The 18,194-nt window shown below is 54.2% G+C and overlaps 1 protein-coding gene across 1 annotated transcript in view; it reads right to left on the bottom strand.

The window, feature by feature from the left end:
* LOC121274746 (sodium/potassium/calcium exchanger 3-like) overlaps nucleotides 1–18,194 on the bottom strand; it is a 142,014-nt gene that overhangs the window by 107,914 nt on the left and 15,906 nt on the right. Inside the window, exons 5-6 of the mRNA XM_041182089.1 lie at nucleotides 11,595–11,698; nucleotides 10,558–10,632 (exon numbers count right to left, since the gene is read on the bottom strand). Of these exons, the coding sequence (XP_041038023.1) occupies nucleotides 10,558–10,632; nucleotides 11,595–11,698 (179 nt within the window). The remainder of the gene's footprint in view (nucleotides 1–10,557; nucleotides 10,633–11,594; nucleotides 11,699–18,194) is intronic.

Below are 18,194 nucleotides of genomic sequence, written 5' to 3'. Positions count from 1 at the left end.
CTCCACATGCTGGAGTTCACTCCCAAACACTCCACATGCTGGAGTTCACTCCCAAACACTCCACAGGCCGGAGTTCACTCCCAAACACTCTCCACATGCCGGAGTTCACTCCCAAACCCTCTCCACATGCCGGAGTTCACTCCCAAACACTCCACATGCCGGAGTTCACTCCCAAACACTCCACATGCTGGAGTTCACTCCCAAACCCTCTCCACATGCCGGAGTTCACTCCCAAACACTCCACATGCCGGAGTTCACTCCCAAACACTCCACATGCCGGAGTTCACTCCCAAACCCTCTCCACATGCTGGAGTTCACTCCCAAACCCTCTCCACATGCCGGAGTTCACTCCCAAACCCTCTCCACATGCTGGAGTTCACTCCCAAACACTCCACAGGCCGGAGTTCACTCCCAAACACTCTCCACATGCCGGAGTTCACTCCCAAACCCTCTCCACATGCCGGAGTTCACTCCCAAACCCTCTCCACATGCCGGAGTTCACTCCCAAACCCTCTCCACATGCCGGAGTTCACTCCCAAACCCTCTCCACAGGCCGGAGTTCACTCCCAAACCCTCTCCACATGCCGGAGTTCACTCCCAAACCCTCTCCACATGCCGGAGTTCACTCCCAAACCCTCTCCACATGCCGGAGTTCACTCCCAAACCCTCTCCACATGCCGGAGTTCACTCCCAAACCCTCTCCACAGGCCGGAGTTCACTCCCAAACCCTCTCCACAGGCCGGAGTTCACTCCCAAACCCTCTCCACATGCCGGAGTTCACTCCCAAACCCTCTCCACATGCCGGAGTTCACTCCCAAACACTCCACAGGCCGGAGTTCACTCCCAAACCCTCTCCACATGCTGGAGTTCACTCCCAAACCCTCTCCACATGCCGGAGTTCACTCCCAAACCCTCTCCACATGCTGGAGTTCACTCCCAAACCCTCTCCACATGCTGGAGTTCACTCCCAAACACTCCACATGCCGGAGTTCACTCCCAAACCCTCTCCACATGCCGGAGTTCACTCCCAAACCCTCTCCACATGCCGGAGTTCACTCCCAAACCCTCCACAGGCCGGAGTTCACTCCCAAACACTCCACATGCCGGAGTTCACTCCCAAACCCTCTCCACATGCTGGAGTTCACTCCCAAACACTCCACAGGCCGGAGTTCACTCCCAAACCCTCTCCACATGCCGGAGTTCACTCCCAAACCCTCTCCACATGCCGGAGTTCACTCCCAAACACTCCACAGGCCGGGGTTCACTCCCAAACCCTCTCCACATGCTGGAGTTCACTCCCAAACCCTCTCCACATGCCGGAGTTCACTCCCAAACACTCCACAGGCCGGAGTTCACTCCCAAACCCTCTCCACAGGCCGGAGTTCACTCCCAAACCCTCTCCACAGGCCGGAGTTCACTCCCAAACCCTCTCCACATGCCGGAGTTCACTCCCAAACCCTCTCCACATGCCGGAGTTCACTCCCAAACCCTCTCCACATGCCGGAGTTCACTCCCAAACCCTCTCCACATGCCGGAGTTCACTCCCAAACACTCCACAGGCCGGAGTTCACTCCCAAACCCTCTCCACATGCCGGAGTTCTCTCCCAAACACTCCACAGGCCGGAGTTCACTCCCAAACCCTCTCCACATGCCGGAGTTCACTCCCAAACCCTCTCCACATGCTGGAGTTCACTCCCAAACCCTCTCCACAGGCCGGAGTTCACTCCCAAACACTCCACAGGCCGGGGTTCACTCCCAAACCCTCTCCACAGGCCGGAGTTCACTCCCAAACCCTCTCCACATGCCGGAGTTCACTCCCAAACCCTCTCCACAGGCCGGAGTTCACTCCCAAACCCTCTCCACAGGCCGGAGTTCACTCCCAAACCCTCTCCACATGCCGGAGTTCACTCCCAAACCCTCTCCACATGCCGGAGTTCACTCCCAAACCCTCTCCACAGGCCGGAGTTCACTCCCAAACCCTCTCCACAGGCCGGAGTTCACTCCCAAACCCTCTCCACATGCCGGAGTTCACTCCCAAAACCCTCTCCACATGCCGGAGTTCACTCCCAAACCCTCTCCACATGCTGGAGTTCACTCCCAAACACTCCACATGCCGGAGTTCACTCCCAAACCCTCTCCACATGCCGGAGTTCACTCCCAAACACTCCACATGCCGGAGTTCACTCCCAAACCCTCTCCACATGCCGGAGTTCACTCCCAAACACTCCACATGCCGGAGTTCACTCCCAAACACTCCACATGCCGGAGTTCACTCCCAAACCCTCTCCACATGCCGGAGTTCACTCCCAAACCCTCCACATGCCGGAGTTCACTCCCAAACCCTCTCCACAGGCCGGAGTTCACTCCCAAACCCTCTCCACAGGCCGGAGTTCACTCCCAAACCCTCTCCACATGCCGGAGTTCACTCCCAAACCCTCTCCACATGCCGGAGTTCACTCCCAAACACTCCACATGCCGGAGTTCACTCCCAAACCCTCTCCACAGGCCGGAGTTCACTCCCAAACCCTCCACATGCCGGAGTTCACTCCCAAACCCTCTCCACATGCCGGAGTTCACTCCCAAACACTCCACATGCCGGAGTTCACTCCCAAACCCTCTCCACATGCCGGAGTTCACTCCCAAACCCTCTCCACATGCCGGAGTTCACTCCCAAACACTCCACAGGCCGGAGTTCACTCCCAAACCCTCTCCACATGCCGGAGTTCACTCCCAAACCCTCTCCACATGCCGGAGTTCACTCCCAAACCCTCTCCACAGGCCGGAGTTCTCTCCCAAACACTCCACAGGCCGGAGTTCACTCCCAAACACTCTCCACATGCCGGAGTTCACTCCCAAACCCTCTCCACATGCCGGAGTTCACTCCCAAACACTCTCCACATGCCGGAGTTCACTCCCAAACCCTCTCCACAGGCCGGAGTTCACTCCCAAACCCTCTCCACATGCCGGAGTTCACTCCCAAACCCTCTCCACATGCCGGAGTTCACTCCCAAACACTCCACATGCTGGAGTTCACTCCCAAACACTCTCCACAGGCCGGAGTTCACTCCCAAACCCTCTCCACATGCTGGAGTTCACTCCCAAACCCTCTCCACATGCCGGGGTTCACTCCCAAACCCTCTCCACATGCTGGAGTTCACTCCCAAACCCTCTCCACATGCCGGAGTTCACTCCCAAACACTCCACATGCCGGAGTTCACTCCCAAACCCTCTCCACATGCCGGAGTTCACTCCCAAACACTCCACATGCCGGAGTTCACTCCCAAACCCTCTCCACATGCTGGAGTTCACTCCCAAACCCTCTCCACATGCCGGAGTTCACTCCCAAACCCTCTCCACATGCTGGAGTTCACTCCCAAACCCTCTCCACATGCTGGAGTTCACTCCCAAACACTCCACAGGCCGGGGTTCACTCCCAAACCCTCTCCACATGCTGGAGTTCACTCCCAAACACTCCACATGCCGGAGTTCACTCCCAAACCCTCTCCACATGCTGGAGTTCACTCCCAAACCCTCTCCACAGGCCGGGGTTCACTCCCAAACACTCCACATGCCGGAGTTCACTCCCAAACCCTCTCCACATGCCGGAGTTCACTCCCAAACCCTCTCCACAGGCCGGAGTTCACTCCCAAACCCTCTCCACAGGCCGGAGTTCACTCCCAAACCCTCTCCACAGGCCGGAGTTCACTCCCAAACCCTCTCCACATGCCGGAGTTCACTCCCAAACACTCCACATGCCGGAGTTCACTCCCAAACCCTCTCCACATGCCGGAGTTCACTCCCAAACCCTCTCCACAGGCCGGAGTTCACTCCCAAACACTCCACATGCCGGAGTTCACTCCCAAACCCTCTCCACATGCCGGAGTTCACTCCCAAACCCTCCACATTCCGGAGTTCACTCCCAAACCCTCTCCACATGCCGGAGTTCACTCTCAAACACTCCACATGCCGGAGTTCACTCCCAAACCCTCTCCACATGCCGGAGTTCACTCCCAAACCCTCTCCACATGCCGGAGTTCACTCCCAAACACTCCACATGCCGGAGTTCACTCCCAAACACTCCACATGCCGGAGTTCACTCCCAAACCCTCTCCACAGGCCGGAGTTCACTCCCAAACCCTCTCCACATGCCGGAGTTCACTCCCAAACACTCCACATGCCGGAGTTCACTCCCAAACACTCCACATGCCGGAGTTCACTCCCAAACACTCCACATGCCGGAGTTCACTCCCAAACACTCCACATGCCGGAGTTCACTCCCAAACACTCCACATGCCGGAGTTCACTCCCAAACCCTCTCCACATGCCGGAGTTCACTCCCAAACCCTCTCCACAGGCCGGAGTTCACTCCCAAACACTCCACATGCCGGAGTTCACTCCCAAACCCTCTCCACATGCCGGAGTTCACTCCCAAACCCTCTCCACATGCCGGAGTTCACTCCCAAACCCTCTCCACATGCCGGAGTTCACTCCCAAACACTCCACATGCCGGAGTTCACTCCCAAACCCTCTCCACATGCCGGAGTTCACTCCCAAACCCTCTCCACATGCCGGAGTTCACTCCCAAACCCTCTCCACATGCCGGAGTTCACTCCCAAACACTCCACATGCCGGAGTTCACTCCCAAACCCTCTCCACATGCCGGAGTTCACTCCCAAACACTCCACATGCCGGAGTTCACTCCCAAACCCTCTCCACATGCCGGAGTTCACTCCCAAACCCTCTCCACATGCCGGAGTTCACTCCCAAACACTCCACATGCCGGAGTTCACTCCCAAACACTCCACATGCCGGAGTTCACTCCCAAACCCTCTCCACATGCCGGAGTTCACTCCCAAACACTCCACAGGCCGGGGTTCACTCCCAAACCCTCTCCACATGCCGGAGTTCACTCCCAAACCCTCTCCACAGGCCGGAGTTCACTCCCAAACCCTCTCCACATGCCGGAGTTCACTCCCAAACACTCCACAGGCCGGGGTTCACTCCCAAACCCTCTCCACATGCCGGAGTTCACTCCCAAACCCTCTCCACATGCCGGAGTTCACTCCCAAACCCTCTCCACATGCTGGAGTTCACTCCCAAACACTCTCCACATGCCGGAGTTCACTCCCAAACCCTCCACAGGCCGGAGTTCACTCCCAAACCCTCTCCACATGCCGGAGTTCACTCCCAAACACTCCACATGCCGGAGTTCACTCCCAAACCCTCTCCACATGCCGGAGTTCACTCCCAAACCCTCTCCACATGCCGGAGTTCACTCCCAAACCCTCTCCACAGGCCGGGGTTCACTCCCAAACACTCCACATGCCGGAGTTCACTCCCAAACACTCCACATGCCGGAGTTCACTCCCAAACCCTCTCCACATGCCGGAGTTCACTCCCAAACCCTCTCCACATGCCGGAGTTCACTCCCAAACACTCCACATGCCGGAGTTCACTCCCAAACCCTCTCCACAGGCCGGGGTTCACTCCCAAACACTCCACATGCCGGAGTTCACTCCCAAACCCTCTCCACATGCCGGAGTTCACTCCCAAACCCTCTCCACATGCCGGAGTTCACTCCCAAACACTCCACATGCCGGAGTTCACTCCCAAACCCTCTCCACATGCCGGAGTTCACTCCCAAACACTCCACAGGCCGGAGTTCACTCCCAAACACTCCACATGCCGGAGTTCACTCCCAAACACTCCACATGCTGGAGTTCACTCCCAAACCCTCTCCACATGCCGGAGTTCACTCCCAAACACTCCACATGCCGGAGTTCACTCCCAAACCCTCTCCACATGCCGGAGTTCACTCCCAAACACTCCACATGCCGGAGTTCACTCCCAAACCCTCTCCACATGCCGGAGTTCACTCCCAAACCCTCTCCACATGCCGGAGTTCACTCCCAAACACTCCACATGCCGGAGTTCACTCCCAAACACTCCACATGCCGGAGTTCACTCCCAAACACTCCACAGGCCGGGGTTCACTCCCAAACCCTCTCCACATGCCGGAGTTCACTCCCAAACCCTCCACAGGCCGGAGTTCACTCCCAAACCCTCCACAGGCCGGGGTTCACTCCCAAACCCTCTCCACATGCCGGAGTTCACTCCCAAACACTCCACATGCCGGAGTTCACTCCCAAACCCTCTCCACATGCCGGAGTTCACTCCCAAACCCTCCACAGGCCGGAGTTCACTCCCAAACACTCCACATGCCGGAGTTCACTCCCAAACCCTCTCCACATGCTGGAGTTCACTCCCAAACCCTCTCCACATGCCGGGGTTCACTCCCAAACCCTCTCCACATGCCGGAGTTCACTCCCAAACACTCCACAGGCCGGGGTTCACTCCCAAACCCTCTCCACATGCTGGAGTTCACTCCCAAACACTCCACATGCTGGAGTTCACTCCCAAACACTCCACATGCCGGAGTTCACTCCCAAACACTCCACATGCCGGAGTTCACTCCCAAACCCTCTCCACATGCCGGAGTTCACTCCCAAACCCTCTCCACATGCTGGAGTTCACTCCCAAACACTCCACATGCCGGAGTTCACTCCCAAACCCTCTCCACATGCCGGAGTTCACTCCCAAACCCTCTCCACATGCCGGAGTTCACTCCCAAACACTCCACATGCCGGAGTTCACTCCCAAACCCTCTCCACATGCCGGAGTTCACTCCCAAACACTCCACATGCCGGAGTTCACTCCCAAACACTCCACATGCCGGAGTTCACTCCCAAACCCTCTCCACATGCCGGAGTTCACTCCCAAACCCTCTCCACATGCCGGAGTTCACTCCCAAACACTCCACATGCCGGAGTTCACTCCCAAACCCTCTCCACATGCCGGAGTTCACTCCCAAACACTCCACATGCCGGAGTTCACTCCCAAACCCTCTCCACATGCTGGAGTTCACTCCCAAACCCTCTCCACATGCCGGAGTTCTCTCCCAAACACTCCACATGCTGGAGTTCACTCCCAAACACTCCACATGCCGGAGTTCACTCCCAAACCCTCTCCACATGCTGGAGTTCACTCCCAAACACTCCACAGGCCGGAGTTCACTCCCAAACACTCCACATGCCGGAGTTCACTCCCAAACCCTCCACAGGCCGGAGTTCACTCCCAAACCCTCTCCACATGCTGGAGTTCACTCCCAAACCCTCCACAGGCCGGAGTTCACTCCCAAACACTCCACATGCCGGAGTTCACTCCCAAACACTCTCCACATGCCGGAGTTCACTCCCAAACACTCCACAGGCCGGGGTTCACTCCCAAACCCTCTCCACATGCCGGAGTTCACTCCCAAACCCTCCACAGGCCGGAGTTCACTCCCAAACCCTCTCCACATGCCGGAGTTCACTCCCAAACACTCCACATGCCGGAGTTCACTCCCAAACACTCCACATGCCGGAGTTCACTCCCAAACCCTCTCCACATGCTGGAGTTCACTCCCAAACCCTCTCCACATGCCGGAGTTCACTCCCAAACACTCCACATGCCGGAGTTCACTCCCAAACCCTCTCCACATGCCGGAGTTCACTCCCAAACACTCCACATGCTGGAGTTCACTCCCAAACACTCCACAGGCCGGGGTTCACTCCCAAACCCTCTCCACATGCCGGAGTTCACTTCCAAACCCTCTCCACATGCCGGAGTTCACTCCCAAACACTCCACATGCTGGAGTTCACTCCCAAACCCTCTCCACATGCTGGAGTTCACTCCCAAACCCTCTCCACATGCCGGAGTTCACTCCCAAACCCTCTCCACATGCCGGAGTTCACTCCCAAACACTCCACATGCCGGAGTTCACTCCCAAACCCTCTCCACATGCCGGAGTTCACTCCCAAACCCTCTCCACATGCCGGAGTTCACTCCCAAACACTCCACATGCCGGAGTTCACTCCCAAACCCTCTCCACAGGCCGGAGTTCACTCCCAAACCCTCTCCACATGCCGGAGTTCACTCCCAAACCCTCTCCACATGCCGGAGTTCACTCCCAAACCCTCTCCACATGCCGGAGTTCACTCCCAAACCCTCTCCACATGCCGGAGTTCACTCCCAAACACTCCACAGGCCGGGGTTCACTCCCAAACCCTCTCCACATGCCGGAGTTCACTCCCAAACCCTCTCCACATGCCGGAGTTCACTCCCAAACCCTCTCCACATGCCGGAGTTCACTCCCAAACCCTCTCCACAGGCCGGAGTTCACTCCCAAACACTCCACATGCTGGAGTTCACTCCCAAACACTCCACATGCCGGGGTTCACTCCCAAACACTCCACATGCCGGAGTTCACTCCCAAACCCTCTCCACATGCCGGAGTTCACTCCCAAACACTCCACATGCCGGAGTTCACTCCCAAACCCTCTCCACATGCCGGAGTTCACTCCCAAACCCTCTCCACATGCCGGAGTTCACTCCCAAACCCTCTCCACATGCCGGAGTTCACTCCCAAACCCTCTCCACAGGCCGGAGTTCACTCCCAAACCCTCTCCACATGCCGGAGTTCACTCCCAAACCCTCCACAGGCCGGAGTTCACTCCCAAACACTCCACATGCCGGAGTTCACTCCCAAACCCTCTCCACAGGCCGGAGTTCACTCCCAAACCCTCTCCACATGCCGGAGTTCACTCCCAAACCCTCTCCACATGCCGGAGTTCACTCCCAAACACTCCACAGGCCGGAGTTCACTCCCAAACCCTCTCCACATGCCGGAGTTCACTCCCAAACCCTCTCCACATGCCGGAGTTCACTCCCAAACCCTCTCCACATGCCGGAGTTCACTCCCAAACCCTCTCCACATGCTGGAGTTCACTCCCAAACCCTCTCCACATGCCGGAGTTCACTCCCAAACACTCCACAGGCCGGAGTTCACTCCCAAACCCTCTCCACATGCCGGAGTTCACTCCCAAACACTCTCCACATGCCGGAGTTCACTCCCAAACACTCCACAGGCCGGGGTTCACTCCCAAACCCTCTCCACAGGCCGGGGTTCACTCCCAAACCTCTCCACATGCCGGAGTTCACTCCCAAACACTCCACATGCCGGGGTTCACTCCCAAACCCTCTCCACAGGCCGGGGTTCACTCCCAAACCTCTCCACATGCCGGAGTTCACTCCCAAACACTCCACATGCCGGGGTTCACTCCCAAACCCTCTCCACATGCCGGAGTTCACTCCCAAACCCTCTCCACATGCTGGAGTTCACTCCCAAACACTCCACAGGCCGGAGTTCACTCCCAAACCCTCTCCACATGCCGGAGTTCACTCCCAAACCCTCTCCACATGCTGGAGTTCACTCCCAAACACTCCACAGGCCGGGGTTCACTCCCAAACCCTCTCCACATGCTGGAGTTCACTCCCAAACACTCCACAGGCCGGGGTTCACTCCCAAACCCTCTCCACATGCCGGAGTTCACTCCCAAACCCTCTCCACATGCTGGAGTTCACTCCCAAACCCTCTCCACATGCCGGAGTTCACTCCCAAACCCTCTCCACATGCCGGAGTTCACTCCCAAACCCTCCACAGGCCGGAGTTCACTCCCAAACCCTCTCCACATGCCGGAGTTCACTCCCAAACACTCCACATGCCGGAGTTCACTCCCAAACACTCCACATGCTGGAGTTCACTCCCAAACACTCCACAGGCCGGAGTTCACTCCCAAACCCTCTCCACATGCCGGAGTTCACTCCCAAACCCTCTCCACATGCTGGAGTTCACTCCCAAACACTCCACAGGCCGGAGTTCACTCCCAAACCCTCTCCACATGCTGGAGTTCACTCCCAAACACTCCACATGCCGGAGTTCACTCCCAAACCCTCTCCACATGCCGGAGTTCACTCCCAAACCCTCTCCACATGCTGGAGTTCACTCCCAAACCCTCTCCACATGCCGGAGTTCACTCCCAAACCCTCTCCACATGCCGGAGTTCACTCCCAAACCCTCTCCACATGCTGGAGTTCACTCCCAAACACTCCACAGGCCGGAGTTCACTCCCAAACCCTCTCCACATGCTGGAGTTCACTCCCAAACCCTCTCCACATGCTGGAGTTCACTCCCAAACCCTCTCCACATGCTGGAGTTCACTCCCAAACCCTCTCCACATGCTGGAGTTCACTCCCAAACCCTCTCCACAGGCCGGAGTTCACTCCCAAACCCTCTCCACATGCCGGAGTTCACTCCCAAACCCTCTCCACATGCCGGAGTTCACTCCCAAACCCTCTCCACATGCTGGAGTTCACTCCCAAACACTCCACATGCCGGAGTTCACTCCCAAACCCTCTCCACATGCCGGAGTTCACTCCCAAACCCTCTCCACATGCCGGAGTTCACTCCCAAACCCTCTCCACATGCTGGAGTTCACTCCCAAACCCTCTCCACATGCCGGAGTTCACTCCCAAACACTCCACAGGCCGGGGTTCACTCCCAACCCTCTCCGCAGGCCGGGGTTCACTCCCAAAATCTCTCCACAGCCCAGTGTTCACTCCCAACTCCCATTGAAAGCCTAGAGCTTAGTCCCAGGCCATCAGGCATCTGAACTTACCAGAATGAGAGCAAGAACTGAGACGATGTAGGAGACTGAGTCACGGAACAAGGACCACCAAGTCAGATGGACATCCTGCATGTGGAGAGATAGGGATTGAGAGAGTGGTTATAAATAAAACCAGCCCCTACCTTCAGTCAGTGTATGTGGGACCCGTACCCCAGTGAGAGTCAGTGTGTGTGGAACCCGTACCCCAGTGAGAGTCAGTGTGTGTGGAACCCGTACCCCAGTGAGAGTCAGTGTGTGTGGGACCTGTACCCCAGTGAGAGTCAGTGTGTGAGGGACCCGTACCCCAGTGAGAGTCAGTGTGTGTGGGACCCGTACCCCAGTGAGAGTCAGTGTGTGTGGGACTCGTACCCCAGTGAGAGTCAGTGAGTGTGGGACCCGTACGCCTGTGAGAGTCAGTGAGTGTGCGACCAGTACCCCAGTGAGAGTCAGTGTGTGTGGGACCCGTACCCCAGTGAGAGTCAGTGTGTGTGGGACCCGTACCCCAGTGAGAGTCAGTGAGTGTGGGACTCGTACCCCAGTGAGAGTCAGTGAGTGTGGGACCCGTACGCCTGTGAGAGTCAGTGAGTGTGCGACCAGTACCCCAGTGAGAGTCAGTGTGTGTGGGACCCGTACCCCAGTGAGAGTCAGTGTGTGTGGGACCCGTACCCCAGTGAGAGTCAGTGAGTGTGGGACGTGTACCCCAGTGAGAGTCAGTGTGTGCGGGACCCGTACCCCAGTGAGAGTCAGTGTGTGTGGGACCCATACCCCAGTGAGAGTCAGCGTGTGTGGGACCCGTACCCCAGTGAGAGTCAGTGTGTGTGGGACCCCTAACCCAGTGAGAGTCAGTGTGTCTGGGACTTTATCCCAGTGAGAGTCAGTGTGTGTGGGACCCGTACCCCAGTGAGAGTCAGTGTGTGTGGGACCCGTACCCCAGTGAGAGTCAGTGTGTGTGGATCCCGTCCCCCAGTGAGAGTTGGTGGGTGTTCTGTGTATGGGGGAGTGGGAATTTACTGAAGTTGATACGCTTGACTATTGAGGGCTTGACCTACATGTCCTGTGAAGATTCCGCAGAGCCCAATGATACACAGAATGTTGAAGACAGCTGAGCCCACGATTGTTCCCACTCCCACGTCACTCTTAGCAATGAAGACCCCTGGGGTGAAAAGGGAATAGAGAGAGAGGGTGAAAAGCTGATTCCCCTGTCCCATGTCACAAACCAACTCAACACCTCCAACCCACTGATAGCTCGCGCCTCGCTCTGACACACTAACACACTCACTCACACACACTCACTCACACACTCACTCGCACACACTCTCTCACTCTCACACTCTCACACTCTCACTCACACACACTTACTCACACACTCACTCACACACACTCACTCATACACTCACTCGCACACACTCACTCGCACACACTCACTCTCTCACTCTCACACTCTCACTCACACACACTCATTCACACACTCACTCGCACACACTCACTCGCGCACACTCACTCTCTCACTCTCACACTCTCACTCACACACACTTACTCACACACTCACTCACACACTCTCACTCACACACGCTCACTCTCTCACTCACACACACTCACTCACACACTCTCACTCACACACGCTCACTCTCTCACTCACACACACTCACTCACACACTCTCACTCACTCTCTCACTCTCACACTCTCACTCACTCTCTCACTCTCACACTCTCACTCACTCACACACTTACTCTCACACTCTCACACACACACAAATACTCTCACACTCACACACACGCACACTTACTCTCACACTCACACACACACACACACTTACTCTCACACTCTCACACACACACTTACTCTCACTCACACACACTCTCTCACTCTCACTCACACACTCTCACTCACTCTCTCACTCTCACACTCTCACTCATTCACACACTTACTCTCACACTCTCACACACACACTTACTCTCACTCACACACACTCTCTCACTCTCACTCACACACTCTCTCACTCACTCTCACTCACACACACTCACTCGCACACACTCACTCACACACTTACTCACTCTCACACTCTCACTCACTCTCTCACTCTCACACTCTCACTCACTCACACACTTACTCTCACACTCTCACACACACACACACTTACTCTCACTCACACACAGTCTCTCACTCTCACTCACACACTCTCTCACTCACTCTCACTCACACACACACTCTCACACACACACTCTCACTCACACACTCACTCACACACTCTCACTCACACACACTCACTCTCTCACTCTCACACTCTCACTCACACACACTCACTCACACACTCACTCACACACTTACTCATACAATCTCACTCACACACACTCATTCGCAAACACTCACTCACACACTCACACACACTCACTCACACACTCTCACTCACACACTTACTCACACACTCACTCACACACTCTCACTCACACACACTCACTCTCTCACTCTTACACTCTCACTCACACACACTCACTCACACACTCACTCACACACTTACTCATACACTCTGACTCACACACACTCACTCACCCACACACTCAAACACTCACACACACACTCACTCACACACTCTCACATGCACACACACTCTCACTCACACACACTCACTCTCTCACTCTTACACTCTCACTCACACACACTCACTCACACACTCACTCACACACTTACTCATACACTCTGACTCACACATACTCACTCACCCACACACACTCAAACACTCACACACACACTCTCACTCACACACACTTACTCACATGCACACACACACTCTCACTCACACACACTCACTCACAAACACCCACTCTCTCTCTCACACTCTCACTCACACACATACTCACACTCACACTCTCACTCACACACACTCACTCACACACTCACTCACTCACACACTCTCACTCACACACTTACTCACACACTCACTCACACACAGTCACTCACACACACTCACTCTTTCACTCTCACACTCACACTCACACACTTACTCTCACTCACACACACTCTCTCACTCTCACACTCTCACTCACACAATCTCACTCACACACTTACTCACTCTCACACACACACTCACTCACACACCCACACACACTCTCTCACTCTCGCACTCACACACTTACTCTCACTCACACACACTCACTCGCACACACTCACTCACACACTTACTCACTCTCACACTCTCACTCACTCTCTCACTCTCACACTCTCACTCACTCACACACTTACTCTCACACTCTCACACACACACACACTTACTCTCACTCACACACAGTCTCTCACTCTCACTCACACACTCTCTCACTCACTCTCACTCACACACACACTCTCACACACACACTCTCACTCACACACTCACTCACACACTCTCACTCACACACACTCACTCTCTCATTCTCACACTCTCACTCACACACACTCACTCACACACTCACTCACACACTTACTCATACAATCTCACTCACACACACTCATTCGCAAACACTCACTCACACACTCACACACACTCACTCACACACTCTCACTCACACACTTACTCACACACTCACTCACACACTCTCACTCACACACACTCACTCTCTCACTCTTACACTCTCACTCACACACACTCACTCACACACTCACTCACACACTTACTCATACACTCTGACTCACACACACTCACTCACCCACACACACTCAAACACTCACACACACACTCTCACTCACACACACTCACTCACATGCACACACACACTCTCACTCACACACACTCACTCTCTCACTCTTACACTCTCACTCACACACACTCACTCACACACTCACTCACACACTTACTCATACACTCTGACTCACACACACTCACTCACCCACACACACTCAAACACTCACACACACACTCTCACTCACACACATTCACTCACATGCACACACACACTCTCACTCACACACACTCACACACACTCACTCACAAACACCCACTCTCTCTCTCACACTCTCACTCACACACACTCTCTCACACTCACACACACACACACATTCTCACACACACACACACTCACACACTTACTCTCACACTCTCACTCACTCACACACACTCTCACTCACACACACTCACTCTCACACACCCTCACTCTCACATTCTCACTCTCACACTCTCACTCTCACACACTCACACACACTCACTCACACACACTCACGCTCTCACTCTCACACTCACACTCACACACATACTCTCACTCACACACACTCACTCTCTCACTCTCACTCTCACACTCACACTCACACACTTACTCTCAGTCACACACACTCTCTCACTCTCACACTCTCACTCACACACACTCTCTCACTCACACACACTCACGCACACACTTACTCACTCTCACACTCTCAGTCACTCTCTCACTCTCACACTCTCACTCACTCACACACTTACTCTCACATTCTCTCACACATACACTTACTCTCACTCACACACTCTCTCACTCTCACTCACACACTCTTTCACTCACTCTCACTCACACACACACACTCACACACACATTCTCACTCACACACACTCACTCACACACTTACTCACTCTCACACTCTCACTCACACACACTCACACTCTCACTCTCACTCACACACACTCACTCTCACAAACTCACTCACAGACTCTCACTCACACACACCCTCACTCCCACACTCTCACTCTCACACTCTCACTCTCACACACTCACACACACACACTCACTCACACTCTCACTCACACACACTCACACTCTCACACACACACATTCACTACTCTCACACTCTCACTCACACACTCTCACTCACACAATCTCACTCACACACAACTCTCACACTCTCTCACACACACAATCACTCACTCACACACACTCACTCACTCTCAAACTCATTCACACACTCACTCACATCACACGCGCTCAATCACACACTTCACTCACACACAAACTCTCACCCTCTCTCACACTCCACAATCACTCACACACACACACTCACTCATTCTCACACTCTCACACTCACAGTCACTCACATACACACACTCACTCACTCTCACACTCAAACACAAACTCTCACACACTCTCACACTCACACTATCACTCACTCACACACTCACACACACACACACACACACAGACCCACTCCCTCTCACACAAACATTCACTCACACTCACTCACACACTCACTCTCACACACACTCACACACACTCACTCACCCACACACACTCAAACACTCACACACACACTCTCACTCACACACACTCACTCACATGCACACACACACTCTCACTCACACACACTCACTCTCTCACTCTTACACTCTCACTCACACACACTCACTCACACACTCACTCACACACTTACTCATACACTCTGACTCACACATACTCACTCACCCACACACACTCAAACACTCACACACACACTCTCACTCACACACACTCACTCACATGCACACACACACTCTCACTCACACACACTCACACACACTCACTCACAAACACCCACTCTCTCTCTCACACTCTCACTCACACACATACTCACACTCACACTCTCACTCACACACACTCACTCACACACTCACTCACACACACTCTCTCACTCTCACACTCTCACTCACACAATCTCACTCACACACTTACTCACTCTCACACACACACTCACTCACACACCCACACACACTCTCTCACTCTCGCACTCACACACTTACTCTCACTCACACACACTCACTCGCACACACTCACTCACACACTTACTCACTCTCACACTCTCACTCACTCTCTCACTCTCACACTCTCACTCACTCACACACTTACTCTCACACTCTCACACACACACACTTACTCTCACTCACACACAGTCTCTCACTCTCACTCACACACTCTCTCACTCACTCTCACTCACACACACACTCTCACACACACACTCTCACTCACACACTCACTCACACACTCTCACTCACACACACTCACTCTCTCATTCTCACACTCTCACTCACACACACTCACTCACACACTCACTCACACACTTACTCATACAATCTCACTCACACACACTCATTCGCAAACACTCACTCACACACTCACACACACTCACTCACACACTCTCACTCACACACTTACTCACACACTCACTCACACACTCTCACTCACACACACTCACTCTCTCACTCTTACACTCTCACTCACACACACTCACTCACACACTCACTCACACACTTACTCATACACTCTGACTCACACACACTCACTCACCCACACACACTCAAACACTCACACACACACTCTCACTCACACACACTCACTCACATGCACACACACACTCTCACTCACACACACTCACTCTCTCACTCTTACACTCTCACTCACACACACTCACTCACACACTCACTCACACACTTACTCATACACTCTGACTCACACACACTCACTCACCCACACACACTCAAACACTCACACACACACTCTCACTCACACACATTCACTCACATGCACACACACACTCTCACTCACACACACTCACACACACTCACTCACAAACACCCACTCTCTCTCTCACACTCACACACACACACACATTCTCACACACACACACACTCACACACTTACTCTCACACTCTCACTCACTCACACACACTCTCACTCACACACACTCACTCTCACACACCCTCACTCTCACATTCTCACTCTCACACTCTCACTCTCACACACTCACACACACTCACTCACACACACTCACGCTCTCACTCTCACACTCACACTCACACACATACTCTCACTCACACACACTCACTCTCTCACTCTCACTCTCACACTCACACTCACACACTTACTCTCAGTCACACACACTCTCTCACTCTCACACTCTCACTCACACACACTCTCTCACTCACACACACTCACGCACACACTTACTCACTCTCACACTCTCAGTCACTCTCTCACTCTCACACTCTCACTCACTCACACACTTACTCTCACATTCTCTCACACATACACTTACTCTCACTCACACACTCTCTCACTCTCACTCACACACTCTTTCACTCACTCTCACTCACACACACACACTCACACACACATTCTCACTCACACACACTCACTCACACACTTACTCACTCTCACACTCTCACTCACACACACTCACACTCTCACTCTCACTCACACACACTCACTCTCACAAACTCACTCACAGACTCTCACTCACACACACCCTCACTCCCACACTCTCACTCTCACACTCTCACTCTCACACACTCACACACACACACTCACTCACACTCTCACTCACACACACTCACACTCTCACACACACACATTCACTACTCTCACACTCTCACTCACACACTCTCACTCACACAATCTCACTCACACACAACTCTCACACTCTCTCACACACACAATCACTCACTCACACACACTCACTCACTCTCAAACTCATTCACACACTCACTCACATCACATGCGCTCAATCACACACTTCACTCACACACAAACTCTCACCCTCTCTCACACTCCACAATCACTCACACACACACACTCACTCATTCTCACACTCTCACACTCACAGTCACTCACATACACACACTCACTCACTCTCACACTCAAACACAAACTCTCACACACTCTCACACTCACACTATCACTCACTC

This window comes from Carcharodon carcharias, assembly GCF_017639515.1.
Source record: "Carcharodon carcharias isolate sCarCar2 chromosome 37 unlocalized genomic scaffold, sCarCar2.pri SUPER_37_unloc_5, whole genome shotgun sequence".
Lineage (NCBI taxonomy): Eukaryota > Metazoa > Chordata > Chondrichthyes > Lamniformes > Lamnidae > Carcharodon > Carcharodon carcharias.
The sequence above is the reverse complement of the archived record's forward strand: the minus strand, read 5'-3'. Positions and strand labels throughout refer to the sequence as shown.